Source organism: Procambarus clarkii, chromosome 57 (assembly GCF_040958095.1).
Source record: "Procambarus clarkii isolate CNS0578487 chromosome 57, FALCON_Pclarkii_2.0, whole genome shotgun sequence".
NCBI lineage: Eukaryota > Metazoa > Arthropoda > Malacostraca > Decapoda > Cambaridae > Procambarus > Procambarus clarkii.
Genome location: NC_091206.1, coordinates 18,487,231 through 18,512,503, shown reverse-complemented (window position 1 = coordinate 18,512,503; position 25,273 = coordinate 18,487,231). Strand labels below are relative to the sequence as shown.

The 25,273-nt window shown below is 42.9% G+C and overlaps 3 protein-coding genes across 3 annotated transcripts; 1 reads left to right on the top strand and 2 right to left on the bottom strand.

Annotated features, from left to right (window-relative positions):
- Positions 1-6,139: 6,139 nt before the first annotated feature.
- On the bottom strand, positions 6,140-6,967 carry LOC138353366 (S-antigen protein-like). The gene has a single exon (XM_069306366.1). The coding sequence runs from the start codon at positions 6,965-6,967 to the stop codon at positions 6,140-6,142; it is 828 nt and encodes a 275-aa protein (XP_069162467.1).
- A 13,545-nt stretch (positions 6,968-20,512) lies between these two features.
- LOC123749168 (uncharacterized) lies at positions 20,513-21,205 on the top strand. The gene has a single exon (XM_045731279.1). The coding sequence runs from the start codon at positions 20,513-20,515 to the stop codon at positions 21,203-21,205; it is 693 nt and encodes a 230-aa protein (XP_045587235.1).
- Positions 21,206-22,524: 1,319 nt separating this feature from the next.
- On the bottom strand, positions 22,525-23,259 carry LOC123749169 (uncharacterized). The gene has a single exon (XM_045731280.1). It carries the CDS (start codon positions 23,257-23,259, stop codon positions 22,525-22,527), a length of 735 nt encoding a protein of 244 aa, XP_045587236.1.
- Positions 23,260-25,273: the final 2,014 nt, after the last annotated feature.

The window sequence follows — 25,273 nt, the reverse complement described above, 5'->3', positions numbered from 1 at the left end:
AATGATGCCTGCTGATAATATGCTTCGCAAGTAATTAAAAATGGGTTTAGTTTTGAAGTAAATGCTTGTATACAGTCATTTTTTATGTACGGCATGTGAATGTGTGCATGTATGTTTGTGCGTTTGTATTTTGTTTACACGTGTGCGTGCAGGCGGCGATGCATTCTGACTCCTGTTAGCAGGCAGAGGGCATTTCCTTCCCATAACTCATATGGGAAGGAATACACACTTTAGTTTCCCCTGGAACACAACCTGGCAATAGACTTAATTTCCAGGTCCCAAATTCCTGCTGGGTGAGCCGGGACGAACAGCTATGGATTAGTTCCTAGTCAATCCTCTTTGGGTTTTTTCACGGGGCGAGTATATTAAATGTGCGGTGTCATGTGTACTAACCTAGTTGTGCTTGCGCGGGTTGAGCTTCGGGTCTTTGGTCCCGCCTCACAACTGTCAATCAACCTAGCAGTGGTGTGTGTGTGTCTGTCACTAAGTCTCGTTCACAGACTTAGTGACACATTGCTCTGAAATCAACTCATGATGAGAGGCTGCACAATTGCTGTTGGGTAATTATTCCTTATTTGCTTTGTCAGTCATCCGTGTGATTAGATGTCTGGCGATGAACAGAGCCCCCCCCTCCTCTCTCTCTCTCTCTCTCTCTCTCTCTCTCTCTCTCTCTCTCTCTCTCTCTCTCTCTCTCTCTCTCTCTCTCTCTCTCTCTCTCTCTCTCTCTCTCTCTCTCTCTCTCTCTCTCTCTCTCAGATTTACTTTGAATGAAATTTAAGAATGCCATTGGGAGTTTATTTTCCTTCCTTGCACATTCTTAAGAACGCTGTAGTTTTAACTCTCTCGTGTAAACCTTTATAAATGTGTCATTCCAGCACGTCTTCCTAAGGTTTCCCAAAGTCAAGAAACTGTCGTACTAAAATGCCCTCTCCTAACCCTACCAGAGGACCCAAAAAAGAAAACGGGACAGTATGTCAATTTCACAAAACGCTACCATTCTCTAGTATGACGATGTTCGGCCATAGGTAAAGTATATGTCAAAATGTGACTTTGTATTAGGAGGACGGGTTGCACCACCGAGTAAAATTGTCATAATGTCGGTAACTCGCCTCCTTACTTGACGTATTCTCAAGACGTTGACGTTCTTGTCTCACCGGTGAGAAATTCTCCTCGGGCTGCTATTTCTCCGTCCTGGAAGGGAGGCAGCTGGCATGACGGGGAAGTATACGCACTTCCACGGTTGAATTCATCGGAGTCGCCGCAGGATCAATACCTCCATCAGCTTCCATAAACGTCCGGGCTGGATCCTCGCTCCAGCAGCTTCCGTGGGAATCAACAGGTTGATTTCGCTTCAGCTTTTCTGTTTAATTAGCGCAAACTGCATAATAACAGCACTGGATATGTTTTCGAAAAACTGGTGTTAAGCAAACTTATTTTAAGCAAGGAATGTTAATCGAGTACTTTTGATGGAATTTTATGTGAATTAAGCATATTATATGATAAAAGGGTATCTCAAGTAGGGATAAATGGTTGAATTTAAGATTTAAGAAAAACAAGTTGACACTTGTTTGGATACAGGTTTCTGTATGGAGGAAATTACTAGGTAACATAATAGACGTGGGATCGCTTGATTGTTTCGATTGTAGGTTACAAATCAGATAGAATGAGTTTGGGTGTAAACATAAATAAAAGCTGCCTCATATTGACCTATAGACCTTCAGCATTTTCCTCTATTCATTTGTATTTCTTTTTTTTATTAATACATGAGGTACATCTGCATTAGTGCAGCTACCCTAGACTATATGAAGTGGAGTACAGTGTGTCAAAGAAGCTAACTAGGTGATGCTAGAAAATCCCCATCACACAGGATGGTTAGTCATACAGAGGCATGTGATGGGCAGTCTGCACTGGCAGACTCCAGAAGCATTTTGAGGATATCATCAACACAAAATTGAATAAGGTAGCAGTGGTAATAAAAGTCCCCATCTCGCAGGATGGTTAGTCATACAGGGCCATATGATTAATAGCCTGCGCTGACAAATTTGGGGTACACTGTGAGGATATCTTGAAGAATACGAGAATGAATAAAGTAATTGCAAAGCTCCAGGTACCTCATGCCAACTGGTCTGAAAGGTCTAATAACTGGGCATTCGGTAATGTAGTGCGGGAGATCGTGCCGTAGTTCCTGTTATTCATTTGTAATCCTTTCCCATGAGCAGCTGACATATGACGTGCAGGGAAGAGCAAGCAAATAGATCGATTTATTGCACTGCGTCACATACAGGGCAATGGTGGTAAAAAAAAAAATAGCGCGAATTAAGCATATTAATTATTGCGAAAGAAGCATCATAGAGACAGGTCAGTGAAGAGGGAAATAACTACGTGATTGACGCAGTGTGGGTGAGCAGGCGTCGCGAACAACGACACACGACCAGGAAAGATTACAAATGGTGATTTGTCGTTGGTGGATCAAGTTATTAAGGAACGTCATAGACAAGCCCTCTGAAAAGTACCAGTGTACGTTGGATGAGTACGTAAGTGGGAGTGGTTGGATGAGTACGTGAGTGGCGGTAGTTGGATACATACATACATAGATTAGTAGGAGTGGTTGGATATCAACAGAAGCTGCCTCTATTTGGCCAACAGTTCTTCAGCAGACATTTACTCTTAAGGCCTCGACACGAGGCGATCTATGAAAGCAAGTTGCGAGCCGAGAGGAAAGATTAAAAGTATTTTTCACTCCCGGGCGATCACAAAACACACGTGTAATCATATGATCACAAATTCATCAGTGTGACCATATCATACAAGCGTAATAAGTGTAATCATATCTCCATGGACCCGGATTCGATTCTCGTCCGAGTCAGTAACAAATGGGCAGTTTTTTCACTTCTTGCACCTGTTCACCTAGCAGTAATTAAGTACCTGTCAGTTAGACAGCTACTACGACCTGCACCCTTTAAGTGTGTGTGAATGTGAGAGAGAAATACATGTAGTAGATTTGAATGAGGCAAAAAATAGGTCGGGAGTCAATACTTAAGACAACTGACGGTTAGAAAAACGAGGTCCAAGAGCTAACACCTCGATCTTGCAGGCCCAAGCAGCTAATAAACACACACACACACACACACACACACACACACACACACACACACACACACACACACACACACACACACACATATAATATATATATATATATATATATATATATATATATATATATATATATATATATATATATATATATATATATATTTATATATATATATATATATAGATATATAGATATATATATATCAGCCCGTCCTCCAAAAATGGGGTGGTAAATGTAAGGAGACCAATACGTGCAATTATCATAGCAGTTAGGAATTGTACTTATTTTCACTTAGTATTAAATCGTACTGTCAAATATATTGTGAATATTTGAGTTTACCTGAAAAACTGAATAGAAAACCAAAACCTCACCTAACCGTCTTAGTTTTTGAAGACAATAATCTTATTGCTTCTTAATTACAATTAATACTTAACCTATAGGTATATTGATATTACAGTTTTATAAAACTAATAAACAAAACAAAAATATATCAATAAATTGTAAAGAAACTCAGGATATTTTAAAATTTTGTATAAAATCTAAATTGTTTAAAATACCTGAAAAAGAAATTCCTGATATTTAAAACTAGTGTATAGCAAATTGAAATTGAAAATTTCATCCTAAAATTCTGAGTGTTTTAACAGAAAAAGAGAAGAATTAAATCGGGGAAGGGGGTTGGGTAAATGTAACAGCCCCATAAGTGTAATTATGCACTGTTTATGACAGTAAGAAAATGTACTTATTACACTTAGTATTAAATCGTACTGTCAATTCGGACGATGGGTTGCAATATGTAACATATACTGAGTATAAGATATATATATTTTAAATTGAATGAAAATCACATCGACGAAGTCTGTCATGGGGCCCAGGGCGTTTTGTGGTTGTAAGACAGATGAGACCACGAGTTACCATGTAACGGAGGGTGAAGGTTTAGGCAAGCGGACGGCGAATAACGAAACCAGAGATGCGAGAGTGGTTGAGGTTTTGGGTGAACGAGGCGAGAATAATAGAGATCCTTAGAGTGTTCCCCAAGTTGAGGCGATGCATGGTGTTTGCCTAGGAAGATTGCCTCGTCCTTCAACGAGAGTTTTGGTGCTCAAGTTTGGACGCAAAGAAAACTTAATGAATTATCTCAAACTTGTGACAGGAGACTTGGCTGGGTAACAGTGCACGCTCCTGAGAGCTTGGTGCCTGGGGTGGGGTGTGTATACACACACACACACACACACACACACACACACACACACACACACACACACACACACACACACACACACACACACACACACACACACACACACACACACACACATACACACACGTACACTGAGGTGCTTCGTTGAACCTGAGGTGTTTCAGTGAGGTAGTGCAGGAGTGCTTTATCAAAGTGGCTCACTGATGTGCTTTACTGGGGTGGTTCACTGAGCTAGTGTTGAAGTAGTTCGCTAAGGAGGTTTACTTATGTTTATTTACTTAGCATAACGAGGCGGTTCACTAAGGTAGTACACTGTAAATCTAGTTTTTAATTACCTGTCATCCATCAGTACATCCCATTACTGTTGTCATGATTTGCGTGTTTAACCCTAAAACTCACTATTTTACCCAGATAAAAAATTAACTTTTTTGCGCTTAATTCCGCGAGCGGCCACAGGCAACACTCAACCCGAGGCATACCACATTTATCGGTCCAACTACTCACCAAAATTTGTTGCAGCGGCATATACAGGCATAAAATAATACCATTATAACTAATTTCACCATCAGACAGAAAGCAGCAATTAAAACAGCTATAATCTGCATTCATTCTGTTTCCTGGTGTTTTAGGGTGAGTTCTGATCTGGTGTAATATTTTGATGTTATTTAACATGACTATAATGGCTTTCCCTAATGTATTAAATAGTCCGGTGACACCTGAACCAGACTAGTTTTCCAGCATAATTATTTTATTGTAATATTTTTCATTGTTTTTCAATGCACATTTCTCACACAGCTTCTTTATACACGGTGTGCCTCTGTTCTTTTGATAGAAGATTCCTCCTCTGTCCTCGCAACCCATTCGTCATTCTAACGAAGACTTCTCCTTATGACTTCTTCGCCTTTCCTACTAGTTCTCTTGCTCACAAGAGCTTCTTACATGTCCTCTTGCTCACTAGAGCTTCCCGGACACACTCCACCTTTGTCAAAATACAAGTCGCAGTTCACGCAATATGTACAGCCTTTCCACCAGGCCCTCAACTCCTCAACAGCATTGACATCTTTCACTCAAAACCTACACCTCTTTCGCATGACCCGCGCCTCTCTCTAAACACAATCATTCCTGTCATGCGATTCACAATTACCATCCCTGATCAAACAATGGAACAATATCGTATATGCATGCATTAAATCTTTTATTTGCAGATAAACAGGTACGAGACATTAGGAAGAGAGGCAGGCAAATATGTAAGGGAGACCTGAAAATATGTAAGGCAGACAGATAGGCAGAGGGCAAGTAGATAGATAAGAGTGTGTACTCACCTAGTTGTACTCACCTAGTTGTGCTTGCGGGGGTTGAGCTCTGGCTCTTTGGTCCCGCCTCTCAACCGTCAATCAACAGGTGTACAGGTTCCTGAGCCTATTGGGCTGTATCATATCTACACTTGAAACTGTATATGGAGTCAGCCTCCACCACATCACTTCCTAATGCATTCCATTTGTCAACGACTGTGACACTAAAAAAGTTCTTTCTAATATCTCTGTGGCTCATTTGGGCACTCATGTGTGTGTCTGTGTGTGTGTGTGTGTGTGTGTGTGTGTGTGTGTGTGTGTGTGTGTGTGTGTGTGTGTGTGTGTGTGTGTGTGTGTGAATGAGAATTTTAAAGTTAGTAAGAGCGCAAGAGTGTGTTTGATTGAAGGAAGTTAGTCAGTGAGAGACTGAATAAGAGCGAGTCAGAACCAGAGGCTTTAGAGAGGGTTAGAGAGAGAGAGTGAATGGGAGTGATGCAGAGTGATAAAGTGAGTAGGAGTGAGAGACCTTGAGAAGTTGCACAACTGGCCCGATCACGTGGGATTTGTTGATGTCAGGAGGTCTATTGTGGAGGGTGGCAGGTTTAAGGGCTTATTAATGACTGGCATTATGTGTCGTATCCCAGGGTGGCGGTGGGAGCTGCGCAGGCAACCTGTTCTCCCAGCATACTGATCCTCCCTTCTCTCAGCATACTGATCCTCCCTTCTCTCAGCATACTGATCCTCCCTTCTCCCAGCATACTGATCTTCCCTTCTCCCAGCATACTGATCCTCCCTTCTCCCAGCATACTGATCCTCCCTTCTCCCAGCATACTGATCCTCCCTTCTCCCAGCATACTGATCTTCCCTTCTCCCAGCATACTGTCCTTCTTTCTCCCAGCATACTGATCCTCCCTTCTCCCAGCATACTGATCCTCCCTTCTCCCAGCATACTGTCCTTCTTTCTCCCAGCATACTGATCCTCCCTTCTCCCAGCATACTGATCCTCCCTTCTCCCAGCATACTGATCCTCCCTTCTCCCAGCATACTGATCCTCCCTTCTCCCAGCATACTGATCTTCCCTTCTCCCAGCATACTGTCCTTCTTTCTCCCAGCATACTGATCCTCCCTTCTCCCAGCATACTGATCCTCCCTTCTCCCAGCATACTGTCCTTCTTTCTCCCAGCATACTGATCCTCCCTTCTCCCAGCATACTGATCCTCCCTTCTCCCAGCATACTGATCCTCCCTTCTCCCAGCATACTGATCCTCCCTTCTCCCAGCATACTGATCCTCCCTTCTCCCTCTTCCATCCTTCCTTCTTATCCTCGTGTCCTCCCATGACTACCACTCGAGAACAGAAGGAATTACGTGACCCACGCATCACGTAATTGTATATTGAATCGTATATTGTAATTGAATCGTATATTGTATATATTTTATATTATATATTAATATGCTATATGACTCATATATTTTATGACTCATATATTTTATGACATATATTTTATGTGGATGACCTAATCGTCCTGTGCTCGAGTGGTAGCCAAGGGGATGGCAAGTTCCATTGGGTAGCAGTTAGTTGCCTTGGGATCCTTCCCTTTTTAAGGAAAGTCCAGAAGTGCAGATGATAGAGTGACTGTCTCCCAAGTCAGAGGTCGGATGTTCGAGGCTCTGAGTGCTGAAGGTGAATAAGACTGGCGAGTTAATGTAAGGAATAGAAAAAAAAGATGTCACGTTAAAAAAAAAATGTAAAATGAATGACATCTGGTCACTAGCCTTAACTTCGCATTCCTTTAATTAGCATATGAATATTTTTACTCTCTAAATTTTAATTCTATTGTTTTTGCACCGTCAGTGTGTGATTTACACACACACACACACACACACACACACACACACACACACACACACACACACACACACACACACACACACACACACACACACACACACACACACACACACACACACACACACGTGTGTGTGTCCCGACAGGACAAAAGACAACCAACCAGGAACTGTACTGAAGTCACTGGGAGGTTGTGGAGGCCCCCAACTAGAACGACGGTTCAAGTCACCCCCATTGCTCCAAAATTGTTTTCTCGTTGATATATCACGCCAATGGGATTTATTTATGATCTGAAGAGGGAGGGGGACCGTAAGGGTGTGTAGGCTACACTCTGGCCTGTAGGTAATTCGGACCAGAGTGGAGATTAGCAATGTGTTCATTCTTAAATAAGATCGTTCTTAAATAACTGCAATATGGCTTCCAGAGATGTGTTTTTTTCAGATAAGATGCACATACATTTACATACACTCAAATACACATACACTCAAATACACATACACTCACATACACATACACTCATATACACTTACCATTCGGTAGCCAGCTGAAAAAAAAATAGTTCACCTTTTTAAGTAATTTTAGTTAAGGTCTCCCGGTGAGATTCTGTTACCTCGCTCATATCTCATTTCTAAGAAGTTACGTCGGCACTTACCACTGATTACCCCTATAATTATTATATAAATTTTCCCCACAATTACCCGTGACACTTTAATGTATATACAAATCACCTGGCACATCCTGCACCTAGGATGTTTATTCTCCCAGACAGCTGCTTCGTACATTATGTAGCTTCGGGACTTTCACCCCAATTGGAACTTGGATTTCTTCTGCTTTCTAGAGTAAAAGAGACTTATGTCGTATGGTTCAATTTCATGTACCCGTGTGGTCGTGTTCCATAGGGTTAAAAGTCGCAATAATCCGTGTATGTCGGTTTAGCAGGGTGATAATTGTGGTAAATGTATATGGATGTTCATATATATATATATTTCTCCTGCTGCTTCTCCGCTCCCCAGCACCGCCTCCCCACATTCGACGACAGTGTTATTGATCGATGGTAACAAGGCTTTTACCCCCTATGTGTAGCTTGTAACGCCTCACCTCCTTGCTACCAACCTTGAGTGTTGTTGTGGCACCTTCACTCAAACCAGCGACTCTTAAACACCTTTTTGTGCCCGAGTGACATGACAACTCTCATCTTCTAACCCAGTGATGTCACGCATCCACTCTTTCAATCATGGGACAATAAGTTGACGACGTCGGCGACTTCGATGTGATTACTTATTTATCCTCTTAAGTTTTCGAGTTGTTTTTAAGATATCTTGAACTTAATGATGATTTTTTGTTTACATTCTTCCATATCCATGTTGAATGCCAACGATGGTCGGAAGCAAGATGTGTTGAATACAACGTCTTTAAGATAATTGTACACAACCCTTGACCTGGGGATTGATTCGGAACGTTGACCGCCGTAGGATCCTGGAGTAGTCTTGCAGAACAAGTGGCATAATCTGAGCCGTTGTGTGTTATTGAAGCAATGTTGCAGAGCACTTGAAAACCCGGCCACAGTCGTACTGGGATGAACACTATTGCATGGCCATTTGCATACTCTTAACTAGAGTATTTTATTGCAGTAATCTTCCAGAACCAGTTGTATAGCCTCACCCGTCGTTGGTTATTTAAGTAATCTTGCAGAGCCAGTTGCAAATCCTGCATGGCAATACGTTGCGTGGGAGCTTTCGGAACTTTTCTTTCAGCGAACGGGTGAGCAAATTACCTTCAAACGCTTAGTCAGGGCGCGGGGGCGATGAATTGATGATATGTTTACATGCCGTATTAATTATGTATTGATCGTGGTGATATGAGCTCCCATCTGCGTTGTCAAAGCGCCTGGTCATTACTCTTTGCTGAGTTGTTCTTTACCTTTCTTTAAACCTTTTGTTTTCCCTTTGATAGCGAAGGTTCAATACTCTTCTGCTTGTGTGTGGGGCCATACGGAGATCCCTTCATGTGAGGTTACATTATTTTTCTCTTAATTAGCTGCTGCTGTCGCTCACTGGATCCTTGAAGTTCACTGGACTCTTGGGCGTTTAATTGCACCGAACTAAAAGAATATGAAGGTATGAATGAGGTAATGCTCTACACTGTAGGCGCAGGTAGGTGAGTACACACTCACACACACACATACACACACACACACACACACACACACACACACACACACACACACACACACACACACACACACACACACACACACACACACACACACACACACACAGTTGTGTGTTGTTTGGTTGTTTGTGTTTAGTGTTTAGTTGATTGACAGTTGAGAGGCGGGACCAAAGAGCCAAAGCTCAACCCCCGCAATCACAAATAGGTGAGTACACACACACACACACACACACACACACACACACACACACACACACACACACACACACACAAACACACACACACACACACACACACACACACACACACACACACACACACACACACACACACACACACACACACACACACACACACACACACACACCACACACACAGACACTCACACCTGACCAAAGAGCCAGAGCTCAACCCCCGCAAGCACAACTAGGTAAGTACACAAACACACACAAAGGCTTCGTGGTCGAGTGGACACTGCTCGGGGGTGTTAGTCCTAAGGCTCCGGGTTCGATTCCTTGCCGAAGCAGAAACAAATGGGCAGCTTCTCTTTCACCTGATAGACCTGTTCACCTAGCAGTAAATTAGTACCCCAGGAATAAACAGCTGCTATTGGTTGCATCTTGGTGATGTGAGAGTGAGAAATAAATATTTGTAGTAGATGTGGAAAATAGAATCAGACGACCAGCGGTTGGAAAATTTCCCTAGACTTTTCAAGTACAAAACAAACCAATTTTTTAGCATCACCTAGTTAGCTTTTTTGACACACTGTACTCCACTTCATATAGTCTAGGGCAGCTGCACTGATGCAGATGTACGTCATGTATTAATACAAAAAAATCATTTCTTTATTATGCACCCCATACCCATCCCGTGGGCGGAGGTGGAGAGGGTTACAGAGGCATATAATCGGTTCAGGAATTGAATCCCTCGTAGAAATCAATAGGAGGAAGAAGAAAACTTGCTTATCTGACACTTGTACCCAGCCATATGTTTCATTTACTGACTGATTCTATTTACGTGGGACTACAAAGATAGATTTGCTTGTTTTGCATACTCCTAGATCCTTATTTTACTCATCGATCCCAATAAGTTTTGTCTACTTTTGTAAATATTGTTCTTATGGCTTCGTTACCCGTGTCTGCATCTTCATGATCATAAACTCGGTTGGAGTCCATTAACTGTTTCTCAGATCATGTCTTAATTATCTAAGTCTTCATGCAGCTTCTAATTCACTTCATTAATTTTGGATCTTCATCCAAAAAAGTTAATATTATTAACCATAAGTTATTAATGGTTCTTAGCAATAGGATGTCCTGGTTCAAGGGGGTCTACCCTAAGGATAATTCCATTACACACTAGAAGGTGAAGGGACGACGACGTTTCGGTCCGTCCTGGACCATTCTCAATCGACTTGAGAATGGTCCAAGCCGGACCGAAACGTCGTCGTCCCTTCACCTTCTAGTGTGTGATCTGGTCAACATACTTTAGCCACGCTATTGTGACTCATCGCCTGGATAATTCCATTCCCTGAATTATATCTGGATATTCAGGCGATGAGTCACAATAACGTGGCTGAAGTATGTTGACCATACCACACACTAGAACACACACAATCGACTTGAGAATGGTCCAGGACGGGCCGAAATGTCGTCGTCCCTTCAATTTCTAGTGTGTGGTCTGGTCAACATATCTGGATATTCTTCTTCGGCGTAAGATTCCCATTGGGTGCAGATTGTAGAAAATCGCCTACAATCTAGAAGATAACATAACAAACAATAAATTTAGAAAAACATGATAGTTAAACAGCATATAGCACATGCTGACAGGTGGCTGGGGAAGGCAGGGCTAATATACATTCCCGACGGCTGTCATCACCATCACTCACTGTACCCACCTCACACTATACCTTCCCCTTGGTGAGTCCTCCTTAAGGCGTAACCATCAAATGGAATGTACTGATGGAAGTGTACGTCATCTCTTTCCACAACTTTAAGGCTAGATAAGGTGAAGGATTCGAACATCAGGAGAAACGCCAAGCAATTAAGATGAAAAGGATGCGGTATTACCTGCCTTAAAAAAAGGCTAAACACTTCTCCGAGGTCACTGTTAAGGAAGTACTGATAGGTAAACACCGCCACCAAATCTACCTCCCCCTCGTCCACCACCACCACCACCACCACCACTACCACCACCACCACCACCACTACCACTACCACCACCATCATCAGCCACCTGGCGGCCACCTTGCCCCCCTCTCAGGGTCATCAGGGTACCCAGAGCCGGCGGCAGGCCATACCCGTGCCCAACCAACCATATCAGCCGGGAGAAAAACATGGGGCCAGGCGCAGAAATATTCCTCTGGTCATTAATTCTCCCTCTAGACTCTCCTCCGATGGCGAATTTAAGGTTGAAAATGGCATCGTTCTATGCTTTTGTTTTTCTTCCTTGTCTAGTTAAATACTTCTCAGGTTGAACGTTTTTTGTCTTGTTAAATTCTTCCAAAGCTCAACATTAACGATTTATATCTTACTCTCTCGTTAAACTCTATGTAATTTAAACTTAACGTGTTTTGCTATCTCTCGTTAAACTCTTCCTAAATTCAACCTTGCCGTTTTCAATCTCGTTAAACTCTTTCTAAGTTCAACTTTAAGGCCTTCCAATCTCTTTTCTCGACAATTAGTACTAAAGAAACAGGTCAAGCAATAAGTAGTGTTCTCTCCAGTAGTGTCGTGAGGCTGGCGCAGCGACCGCGTGCTGGTCGTGTGTGTTTGGTATGCCAGGCGCTGCTTCGCCAGCATGGGGCCTTACCTCCCAGTTGTAGTGTGGTTGTATTGCCTTTTTTCTTCACTCTCTCTAATGACACCGACCTTTTCTTGTAATCAGGGAATTAGTTACGGTCGGTTAATTAGGTACTATCTTAGTAGGTAATGTCGGATTAGGGGTTATTCCAGTATAGTCTTTGCCTAAAACAACAGACTTCGCCTAATTTGGAGTCATCCAAACAGACTTTGCCTAATTTGGTGTTATCAGAGCAGACTTGGCTTAAATTGGTGTTATCACCGCAGACTTGGCATAATTTGCTTTTATCACAGCAGACGTTTCTTAATCTGCTGTTTTCCCAGCAGACTTTTCTTGATTAGGAGTTACCCTGTTTACCGGAACAATGTTAAGGCAATCACATTGCCTCCTCTGTACCCTCGTACCCTTCTGGTCCTTTGTGATACTCCCCATCTCCCTCGCACTCCCCCCCACTCCACCCCGTGAAGAATCTACCTCACATCGCTTCCCACATTTTAAACTGTATGCCACTTCTTCACTGTCTGCTCAGTGCCTTCCCTCATACCTGCTTGGGGCTGCCCAAGGTCGCTCTCTTCACGATATGCCAATTGCGATGCCCTTAACGATATATATATACCCCATGCAATGTCCCTTAATGCTATGCTTCCTGCCAACCTCTTCACGATGTGCTCCAAACCCCCCTTGGAGCCCTTTGTAGTATGGGGCACTAACCCATTTATGCTTGTCAGAAGAGGACTACATGCTCCTGTCGGGAGAACTGGGCTTCAAAATGTACGCAGGAGGACAGGGGGATTCCTGCTGCTGTCAGATGAACTGGAATGCAGGCAGGATTATAATCCATAGTGTTATCATCGCTGACAGAAAGACAAGCCATGGTGTTATTACACGCAGAAGGATAAGTCATCGTGCTACTCTCACTAGCAGGAGGACAAGCCATGTTGTTATCTTCACTAGCAGGAGGACAAGCAATGCTGTTATCATCACTAGCAGGAGGACAAGCCATGTTCTTATCACTAGCAGGAGCACAAGCAGTGCTGTTATCATCACTAGCAGGAGGACAAGCAGTGCTGTTATCATCACTAGCAGGAGGACAAGCCATGGTGTTCTCCTCACTGCCCGGAAGACATGCCAAAGTGTTATATCATCACTGGCAAAATTATGACTTACGACGTACTTAAAAAACCAAATGCTCTCGGCGTAGATGATAAGCCGCCTAGTGTTCAAAGGGGTCAGGGTCTCCTTCCTGGAGGGCTTGGGTCGTCATGTACTTAAGGGCTTAAAGTAAATTTCACAGTTGCGTACCAAAAGAAAACACAAAGTGATTTGCATATGAAAAGAGCTGGTTGGCGAGGCCTGCAAAGCGTTACCTCTTAAGAAAGTCTTTGTGTTCTACTTGCCAGGGAAGAAAGACACCAGAAACAAAAGTGGTTTATTTATATGTTTTACACTAAAAAAACTAAACCTTAACTACCTCGGCGTTATGGCCAGTTAAAAAAAAAAAGACTCGCTGCAAATATCATGCAGGTCTGTGTTCAATCCCCGGCCGTCCAAGTAGTTCGTCACCATTCCTTCCCCCCGTCCCATCCCAAATCCTTATCCTGACCCCTTCCAAGTGCTATATAGTTGTAATGGCTTGGCGCTTTCTCCTGATAATTCCCTCCCTCGTTGCAAATATATCTTAAAAAAATTTAATAGAATCATGCAAATTTGAATTCGCTTAACAATTCATTTGTACAAATTCACAAGGGCCGTGACTAGGGTTCGAACCACGTCCGAGAGGATCCCAGACGCTGCTTTAATCGACTGAGCTACGACAGAGTAAAAAGATTGCAACCAGAAGTTCTACTGACCTTACTTGGATCCTGCAGCCTCTCCGAGACACAAACCAGGATTTTACACTTCCCCCATGCACCTGAGCTCTGTCAACAAGCCGTTCTACCTCTTCCCCCTTACTTCATTACACACAGAAATCACAATAGCGTGATGCATCATATAAACAAATCCACAAGGGCCGTGTCGAGGGTTCGAACCTACGTCCGAGAGGATCCCAGACGCTACCTTAATCGACTGTGCTACGACATGGTAAAAAGAATTGCAACCAGAAGTTCTACTGACCTTATTTGTATTATTTGATGTTGAGTTTAATTTACGTGTGTTTGAATGAACACTTGTTGGCCAGAAGTAACCAGCATTAATGTGTCGGTAACCGTCTACACTACAGGGCCCTCGTCCAAGACCGGAAGGCTCAGGCTTATGAAGAAGCTTTTTAATGGGTTGCGAAGGATTCTCCTTCGGGATTTGAAGGGACCCTCCTCCCCCATTCCTTTCGGTAATGATGGTCGTCCTTGAGATATGAAGGTTCCCATTTCCCCTCTTCCACGGGTTTTGTGATTGATCTCACTCTCTTGCTCCCTGGGATGGGATTAAGTCCCTCTCCTCTCTGCCTCAGGTGTTTCAACAGATGTTACGTGAGAATCATTGTCTTGGCTGCGATTGGGGCTCTGGTGAGTAGCGTGTAGTATAATTTGGGTATCACTTGGGAAGAGAAGAGCTTATTTATTACTACTATTTTACTTAGAAAAAGATGTTATTCTTTTTATTGTTATTTCGATCAGCTTATTGTGGAAAAGCTTAGGAGAAAAGCTTACCGAAACGTTATGGGTATTAGTGGCTTTAAGTATTGTATATATTAGCTCTATCTATAAATCCAACTTTGTGTTTGTAACTCATCTTCTATGTATGTACTTTTAACTGAATAAAAATTATAATTTTAATTTTAATATGAAAAAGTCTGCTTAGATTCTTTCTTGGCAAGGTAATCTAGAAGATTAGATCCTCTGGTATGTGTCATATATTAGATGTCTTGAAGAAATTTCCGATGCTTAAATTACCACACTAGCTCAATATCTATAGATCATTGCATGACTTATAATTGATGCTACTAATACTAAAACTTTCAAAGTATCATATGACGTCATATATCTACGTCAGCCCACAGGATGGGTATCCGGTCTTTATCATACTAAACTAAACAAAAATATTTAAAACATTATTGGATTAAAAATATTGTTATTGTTCGTCTTATGTCTGAATTAACGTTTGAATAAATTAAGACTTCTGATATTTAGTTGGATTACAATCGTACAGTGTACACAGATTTTAGTTGGACAACTCACTATCTTGAGTAGTCTCATAACCTGTGAGTTAGGAACTCACAGAGGATAAGTTGCTACGTGACTTGCACTCATAGAGGTTTATGAGTCACCGTGGCTAAGACGTCCAACTACTTGTACTCGTGGGGGAGGGGAAGGGGGGGAGAGGGGTAGGATTAAGAACTCTCAGAAGATGAGTTGCCTCACGACTTACACTCAGGAATGTTGACTCATATGATCAAATGCAAAATGTCTCAGGAAGTATAAAGATGTTCGAAACATGCCTCATGGAGAGTTGCCAGAGCCTGCAGCTATAGACATATATTAATAAAGAGAATACAAGACACAGTGGAAACAGAGAGAAAGGGAACTGGAGACAAAGAGACAATGAGCGTGGGGGTGATGTTTCCGTCTGTTAAAACGCTTTCAATAAGAGACAAAAACCGGCGGACTTTTACCACCCTGCAGAGCTGCTTGGGCTTTACGAGAGACGAGGATCATAAATTCTGTACTCACTCATTCTCCTGTTTACCTCCATTTGTACCCTACGATGAAGATTTTGGCTTCAACAGTAGAGTCTGAATTTTATATGCCTACACAAAAACCCCCGACTCGCCTTTTTTTGCTTTTTTTTTTTGTTTAAGAAGCAACTTCCTGTCACATTCTTGCAGCGGAACCATAAAATGGTAAGTAAATAGGATGATATTTTGTCCAAATGACTGATGCGTTTCTGTCTCCCGTTTTTTGTTGATGAGAAGTGTATATGCTGGACGTGCGACCTATTGTCCATAAATTATTTGATAGTTTGTTTTATGTCCTCTTTCCTGGCGGAAATAGCTCGAGTGAATGTTTGTTTGCCTTTTTTTCGTGGGTTGAACCTTTTTTGTTTTAGGTGCTGGGGTGGGGAGGAAGGAGGGATAGGGTGGGGAGGAGTGGGAGGAGGTGGGGAAGGGAGAGGAGGTGGGGAAGGGGAGGAGGGATGTTATTGAAATGTACTCGTGTTCAACCTGTTGCCTCATGCTGTACAGATTGGTGGAGGAGCAGGTCACTTTGTCATCCACGGCTGCACTCTCCCATCACTCAGCCCTCTCCTACTACACCACACTCTTCCACGCAGCTCTCTCCCACAGGTCACGCCCACCCTCCAGCCACACCCACCACGCCCAACCCGCCCACACAACACCTTAACTGTTCTTGACGCCGTCTCGGCGCCAATCTTACTTCCTAACAGCTCCGAAAAGGGAGTATATACATGCACATTTAAAGATAAACTCGAATATTACTTAAAAATGTAAGCAAAATATTCGTGTTCTTCAGTGTGGATTTATTCCCACAGTATCAGTATAATCTTTGTACTGAGTTCTCTGCTTATGCAGGAATTTGCAATGCATAGCTTGCGGAGAATCATTCGCAATAACTTGTATGAAAATAAATCCTGCATGCAATCAGAGTGGCGTCTTTTCTGACCAGAAAAGAAAGAAACGTCATTTCCACTAAAGTAACACTAGCAGCACCACCTACGCTAGCAACAACAGCAATATTATAGCAACGGCAAGACTAGCAACAACAGCAAGACTAGCAACAACAGGAAGACTTGTAACAACAGCAAGACTAGCAACAACAGGACGACTAGCAACAACAGCAATATTATTGCAACGGCAAGACTAGCAACAACAGCAAGACTAGCATCAACAGCAAGACCAGCATCAACAGCAAGACCAGCAACAACAGCAACACTATTGGCAACAGCAGCAACAGCAGCGTGACGAAACGTAATGAGTAAGGTCAAGGGGAAGGTCACCCACCCGCAGCACAAACAGGAAGGGACCCAGGAAGGAGCCAGCTGCAGCCCGCCCGCAGCCCCTCACCTCTCTTACTGACCTGTCTGCAGTGACTACAGTCAGGTCTACCTCTGTATTTACCCCGGCTACTGTAGTCTTCTTGCACCGGTTACGTTGTAGTGTAACTATTCTGGTATGATTTTTTTCTCGAATCTGACCTTAAAGTAGTGCTAAACTCCTAACTCTCGTATTACCTTCACTATCTTCACTATACCCCACTAATGTTGCATTACACAACACCCAGTATACAATCCACAGTTTGAAAAGCACAAAAGGAATCTTTTAAAACTGAATTTTTCTTTTTTTTTTTGTTTGCAAAAAAAACTATTGAAAGACTATTGCCAGAATTAAGAGAGGGGTTAGGTACCCGGATAAGTAAAGAGAAGTAGATCTCTCCTCCCTAGATGATAGGGAGAAACAAGAAGGGGGTATGATCATGACATACAAAATCCTGAGGGTGAATAAGTAAGGTGCACAAAGACAGCTTTTTTATTTTTAATAAAGTTGGACAAAAAGGACAAAGGAGGAAGATGGAAACGTAAGACAGTCGAAGAATATATGAAAATACTCATACCCTGCAAATGTGTTCAGGAAGAGAAATTGATCAGTACTTTAAGCAGTGGAAGCCACCTCAATCCACTGCTTCAAGGGCCAAATGCTACAAAGCATTATAATGTCAGCATAATTAACATAATATTGAGCATGTGCAATAAACAGTAGTGTAAGGAGGTAGAACCATCTTCCCCCGCAGTCATTAATATAGAGGCACTGTGCAAGGTAAGGACTATTATCAACCCCACCTCACCTCCCCCCCCCCCCCCCCCCGAGAAGAAATCATCTCCATGAACACCATCTCCTACACAACAACCACAACAACCTCCCCTACCAACCCCACTACAACCACCCCCCCCCCCACCATCACTCCACAACCATTACAATCAGACAATCAGATCTTCACACAAACATTTATAGCGAATAATTGTATTCAATTGACCATGTGTGTGTGTTGGCTGAATCGCTACATTCGCTTGTGCATCTCCGTCTCGTGTTCTTCTGTCTCGGTTCTGCTGCATTAATTATTAACATGTAACACGCAAGGAACAAGGGAGGAGGAATGTCCGATACGTACACACACATGCATGCATCACTTCACTTTGTGAAGGACAGGTGCGATGGGCTGATTATAATCGATGCATAGTGCAAATTAATCATATAGGAAGTCCATATATATATATATATATATATATATATATATATATATATATATATATATATATATATATATATATATATATATATATATATATATATATATATATATATATATAATTCACCATAAAATATTATGGTGAATTATACAAAGAAGTATTCACCATAAAATATTATTTTTAATTGGATGTGTACAACCGTATTCCACCTACATTATTCTTAAAGCTTCTTGTTATTCAGCAGGTCTTTTTTTTTAGTCGTGATAAGTACTTTATTGTGCTCCTTAACTGTGAGGTTGTCCGACAATTACTCACATTTATTTTACTTAATTTGTTTTGTATTTCTTTATTATATAGTTTGACACTTATATGTGGTTCCTACTTTGGTTTCTTCACTTTGATAACTGCGGAGGAGCTGCGTTCATCGTCTTCTCGCTAGTTGTTGATTCTCCTGCACAAACGTTTCTCTTCTCTCCTGGAAATCGAATTGAACATGTTTTCATCAACCTTCATTAGCTGTCGCTCAAGACCAGCCTCACCCAACTGGTGACCAAGGTCATCTTTACCCAGCTGGTGAATAAGGTTAGCTTTCACCCGACTGTCGAGCAAGCTCACTTTCACCCAGCTAGTAACCCCAGGTCACCTTCACTCAAATAATGACCAAGCTCAGCTTCACCCAGCTGGAGACCAAGCTCAGTTTACCGCAGCTGGCGACCAAGGTCAGCCCTACACAGCTGGTGAATGACCGACCAGTCTCGACTAAGGTGCAGCAGCCAAGTGGTCGACGTCAATCCAAAAGACAGTGTACAGCTCGCCCGCCCTTACCATTATTATTTGTAAAAACTTGTGCTGGCGTGACTTGGGCAGTATTATGATTCAAACAACACTTCCACTGTCATCGTTGTCATATTAGCGGATAAACAAGATACTTGCGCCTGCGCAGGACACAAATTACCCAGGTAAGGAAGGTGAGAGGGACATGATCGGAAGGAAGATCAGCAGGTAGAGAGAGAGAGAGAGAGAGAGAGAGAGAGAGAGAGAGAGAGAGAGAGAGAGAGAGAGAGAGAGAGAGAGAGAGAGAGAGAGAGAGAGAGAGAGAGAGAGAGAGAGAGAGAATATGGAAAGGGAGGGAAGAAGAAAATATAAAAGTCAGTAGAGACAGAAGGAGAGAGAGAGAGGGGGGGGGGTAGAGAAACGGTGGAATGGAGGAGGCGAAGAAAGGGTGTGGGAAAACGGAGAATGTTGAGAGAATATGACGTGGGGAAACGAAGGTGAACTAGCTGGTCAGTCAGTCAGTCTAGCCCAAGTCCCGACCTTGAAGACAGGTAATAACACCAGGGACTAAGATGAACGCACTCAGCCATACACACACACACGACAACCCACGCACCCAATCACACTCACTCAACCACATGCACTCCATCCAACTGATGCTCGTGTCATCCTTATTATATTCTCTTGCAAGTGCAACCGGCAATAACTGAACGTGAAATCATTCTTTATACAGAACACCAGACAACCGGAGGAGTATTGACCATGAAGAACGCTCTTGATAACCAAAAAAAAAAAACTTGGGCAGTACAGCAAGAAAGACAAGGCAAAAACTTGTTAAACTTAAGACACCTTAAAGGGAGGGAAGTGGAAAAGGGGGGAGGGAGGGGGGAGGAGGAAGGGAAGAGGGACTTAGGGAAAAGAATATGTAGATGATGTTAGGAGTGATGGAGAGAAACCAAGGTGTAAAAGTTTGAAGGCGAATGAAAGATATTTTTGTATCATACTTCGTTTATAATCAAAGTTATTACATGTTTAACTAAATCATGTGTTGGAGGTAACTGAGGATAACTGCACCGGGTTCCTGTCAAGGTCTCCACGTCCTCAGCCGGTCTCCAAGGTCTTCACATCCTCATGCAGCCGGCCTCCAAGTTCCCCACATCCCCAGCCGGCCTCCAAGGTCCCCACATCCTCATGCAGCCGGCCCCAAGGTCCCCACATCCCCAGCCGGCTCCCAAGGTCCCCACATCCCCAGCCGGCCTCCAAGGTCCCCACATCCTCATGCAGCCGGCCCCAAAGTCCCCACATCTCCAGCCGGCTCCCAAGGTCCCCACATCCCAAGCCGGCCCCCAAAGTCCCCACATCCCAAGCCGGCCTCCAAGGTCCCCACATCCTCATGCAGCCGGCCCCCAAGGTCCCCACATCCCCAGCCGGCCTCCAAGGTCCCCACATCCTCATGCAGCCGGCCCCAAGGTCCCCACATCCCCAGCCGGCCTCCAAGGTCCCCACATCCTCATGCAGCCGGCCCCAAGGTCCCCACATCCCCAGCCGGCCTCCAAGGTCCCCACATCCCCAGCCGGCCTCCAAGGTCCCCACATTCCCAGCCGGCCTCCAAGGTCCCCACATCCTCATGCAGCCGGCCCCAAGGTCCCCACATCCCCAGCCGGCCTCCAAGGTCCCCACATCCTCATGCAGCCGGCCCCAAGGTCCCCACATCCTCATGCAGCCGGCCCCAAGGTCCCCACATCCCCAGCCGGCCCCCAATGGGAAATGAGAAGATGGGAGAGTGGAGCAGAGAGACGTCAAGCTGGAAGCAAGACACGATAGAAAAAACAGTTTTAAAGATGAATATAATTATAAGACTTTACAAACACGTTGCAGGATCTTCAGGACGTAGCAGCAAAGCACCGGAATATGCAATTCAGATATTCATGTATTCATAACAAATATTCCTGCATTAGAACACGGACCGAGAATATTAGTGGCGGTTAATATGTCATCATCAAGAATGTCTGGATGTAAATAGTGTATAATTGCTAAGTAAACATATATATATATATATATATATATATATATATATATATACATATATATATATATATGTTATATATATATATATATATATATATATATATATATATATATATATATATATATATATATATATACATATACATATATATATATATATATATATATATATATATATATATATATATATATATATATATATATATATATATATATATATATATATATGTCGTACCTAGTAGCCAGAACGCACTTCTCAGCCTACTATGCAAGGCCCGATTTGCCTATTAAGCCAAGTTTTCATGAAATAATTGTTTTTCGACTACCTAACCTACCTAACCTAACCTAACCTAGCTTTTTAGGCTACCTAACCTAACCTAACCTATAAAGATAGGTTAGGTTAGGTTAGGTAGGGTTGGCTAGGTTCGTTCATATATCTACGTTAATTTTAACTCCAATAAAAAAAAATTGACCTCAAACATAATGAAATGGGTAGCGTTATATTTTCATAAGAAAAAAATTAGAGAAAATATATTAATTCAGGAAAACTTGGCTTATTAGGCAAATCGGGCCTTGCATAATAGGCTGAGAAGTGCGTTCTGGCTACTAGGTACGACATATATATATATATATATATATATATATATATATATATATATATATATATATATATATATATATATATATATATATATATATATATCACAACAAGGATAGGGTGGTTAGGCTTGTTGTGGTAGCCGTGGTGGTCGGGATAGTGGTTAAGGCAGTGTTTTCGGTAGCAATTGTGGTGGACGCAGGTTGGTCTAGTGTTGGTGGTAACGGTTGCGTTGGTGGTAGTGATGGTGGTGGTGGTGGTAGTGGCAGTGGTGGTGTTGCCAGTGGTAGTGGTGGGGGTGACATTTGAGGTGGTGGCAATCGTTTTAGTGGAGATGGTGGTGGTGGTAATGATAGTGGTGGTGATGTATAGGTTGAGGTGGTCATTACCTGGGAGTGACGGCTAGGAGGGACGGCTATCAGGGAGGGCTGGGAGGGAGGGCCAGAAGGAACGGCTAGGTGGAACGGCTAGGCGGGAGGGCTAGGAGGGACGGCTAGGTGGGTCCAAACCAGCGGAACTAACGATCGAAATATTTCAGCAGCAGAGTTTTTGCTTCTGCAGGTGTTAATGAGCTGCCAGTGACTCTCCTGCAGGTGTTGCTGGGCTGCAGGTGTTGCTGGGCTGCCAGTGACTCTTCTGCAGGTGTTGCTGGGCTGCCAGTGACTCTCCTGCAGGTGTTGCTGGGCTGCAGGTGTTGCTGGGCTGCCAGTGACTCTCCTGCAGGTGTTGCTGGGCTGCAGGTGTAGCTGGGCTGCCAATGACTCTCCTGCAGGTGTTGCTGGGCTGCAGGTGTTGCTGGGCTGCCAGTGACTCTCCTGCAGGTGTTGCTGGGCTGCCAGTGACTCTCCTGCAGGTGTTGCTGGGCTGCCAGTGACTCTTCTGCAGGTGTTGATGAGCTGCCAGTGACTCTCCTGCAGGTGTTGATGAGCTGCCAGTGACTCTCCTGCAGGTGTTGCTGGGCTGCCAGTGACTCTCCTGCAGGTGTTGCTGGGCTGCCAGTGACTCTCCTGCAGGTGTTGCTGGGCTGCCAGTGACTCTCCTGCAGGTGTTGATGAGCTGCCAGTGACTCTCCTACAGGTGTTGCCTTACCCTCCACCTTCATCATCACCGCTGAACTTGAATTATATATTTGCTCGTGGCAAGTCTCACTGTATGTTGCGGTTCGGCAACTTTCATTTCCATTTGTTCTTTCTGCTTCACTATCACTCGTCATCATCATTAGGGTGACGGAGAACATGGCCGTAATCTCCATTGCCGTTGTATGAACTTGTTCTGTATGATAGGTGTAAGAGAAAATTTAGAATCAAAACAAACTTATTTCAAATCAAATCAAGTCCTCTTGGTTGCTGGCTGTACATGGGGATGTTGTGTACTGAACTTTCCTCTGTAACACCACCTGTGGTGTTACACTACATCCCATCAAGCGGACACAGGATTACAAAATATATAATTCTGTAATCCAGTGTAATTGAAAAACTCCCATACGACTTGATAATGGTCCAGGATGGGCCGAAACGTCGTCGCTTCTCCATTTTATGATGTGTAGTTTGGTCATCAAAATATATATAGAATGCTAAACTCTTACATCCAAACCCGATCTTTCAATGTTTCGCATTCTGGGTGTCTTTCCAGCCCACTTTTCCACCCATAACAAACGCCTTGGTCAAAACCGGAAAGAACATTGGAATCACGTAAGTGAATTACAAGTAAACAAAAATCTATGATAATTCAAGTAAAGCCTGAGACGAGCACAAGCAGAGAAGAGCGAGGTGGGAAGAAAACATGAGAAAACAACTCTCAGGATCCCGGGTGGGAAGCAGAGGTTGGTAGTAAATATTAAATGAACCACGAGAGCGGTTGAGTAGGAATAAGCTTGCTTCTTGCGACTTACTTTGCTTGTGAGATGAATTACTGTGATCGAAGTTGCTTTCTCTGAGTATACTTCTTCCCCTTAATTATCCACTTGTCTTCCTGTAGCACTGCTGGAGAAAGAGTGAGGTAATTATCAAGGGAAAGGGTCAAACCATTACGACTATATTACACTTGGAAGGGGTCAGGATAAAGATTTGGGATGGGACGAGGGGAAAGGAATGGTGTCCAACCACTTGGACGGTCGGGAACTGAACGCCGACCTGCATGAAGCGAGACCGTCGCTCTACCGTCTAGCCCAAGTGGTTGGGTCTGCTGGAGAAAGTGTTGAACTGGTTGAGATAGCTGGATATAAGTTCTACAGTTAGATAATATAACTATGTAACTGTGTCTTTAGAACATGTTTCATTCCGCTTTGTTGTGAAAATCACCGCCCATACTCTCACAACTTTAATGGAGACCTTACAATAATTTACAACCACATGACACAAAGGTGCATAATTGCATTCATGTCAACAACAATTACACTAATAAAAGCACCATGGTGGTGTTTACCCCCCTTAATAAGACAGGTAATAATAAAGTAACTCACTGTTAACGATAAAGGCACAGATTACTTAAATAGTGTTATCCGCAATCACTTAAAGGTGCATGGCAAGGCAGGACCTAGCAGCGGGTGGGTAGCAGGACCTGTAATATAATACTGTGTTGAAGAGTCAGGACATTGCTCATTGAGAATTAAAGGTTTAAATTTCTAACTAATTTTATTTGCAATAATAATTTGCACAATTATTCAAGTATCCAGTTAAATTTTACTATTCATAATTGAAGAAAGTGAAGAGCCTGCATTTGAATAACTGAAGTGGTTTCCATGTTTAATGAAAAGACATTATAGAATTCTTCTGTGAATGGATTATTATTAAATATGATTGTTGCAATGTTACACGACAAATTAAACTCTTTTTCGTCGTGTATTTTTTTTTTTAAATTCATTAGCCTTAACCATGCAAATGATGATTATACACTGAACTTCTAGGTTATGAAATAAAAGCATTAAATCACATTAATAAATTCCATAAAACCATCTTGCTTGATATACAATGCGAGCAAGTTACTGTTCCACTTGAACCAAAAAAAGATTTAACGATGAATATCCACTCCCACAACCTTCACTATCCTTTACCAGCGCCCCTAACCCTTTACCACCTTCCCATCACCAGTTTCACAACTTGTTACTTTCCCTATTTTTTCACCATTTTCCGCACCCTTCACCAACACTCCTATCCATTACCATCTTCCCCACTTTTCACCACTTTCCCTATTCTTCATCATTTTCACTGTATCACCGTAACCATTTTATTACATACTGTCATTATCAATAAACTACATAAGATAAA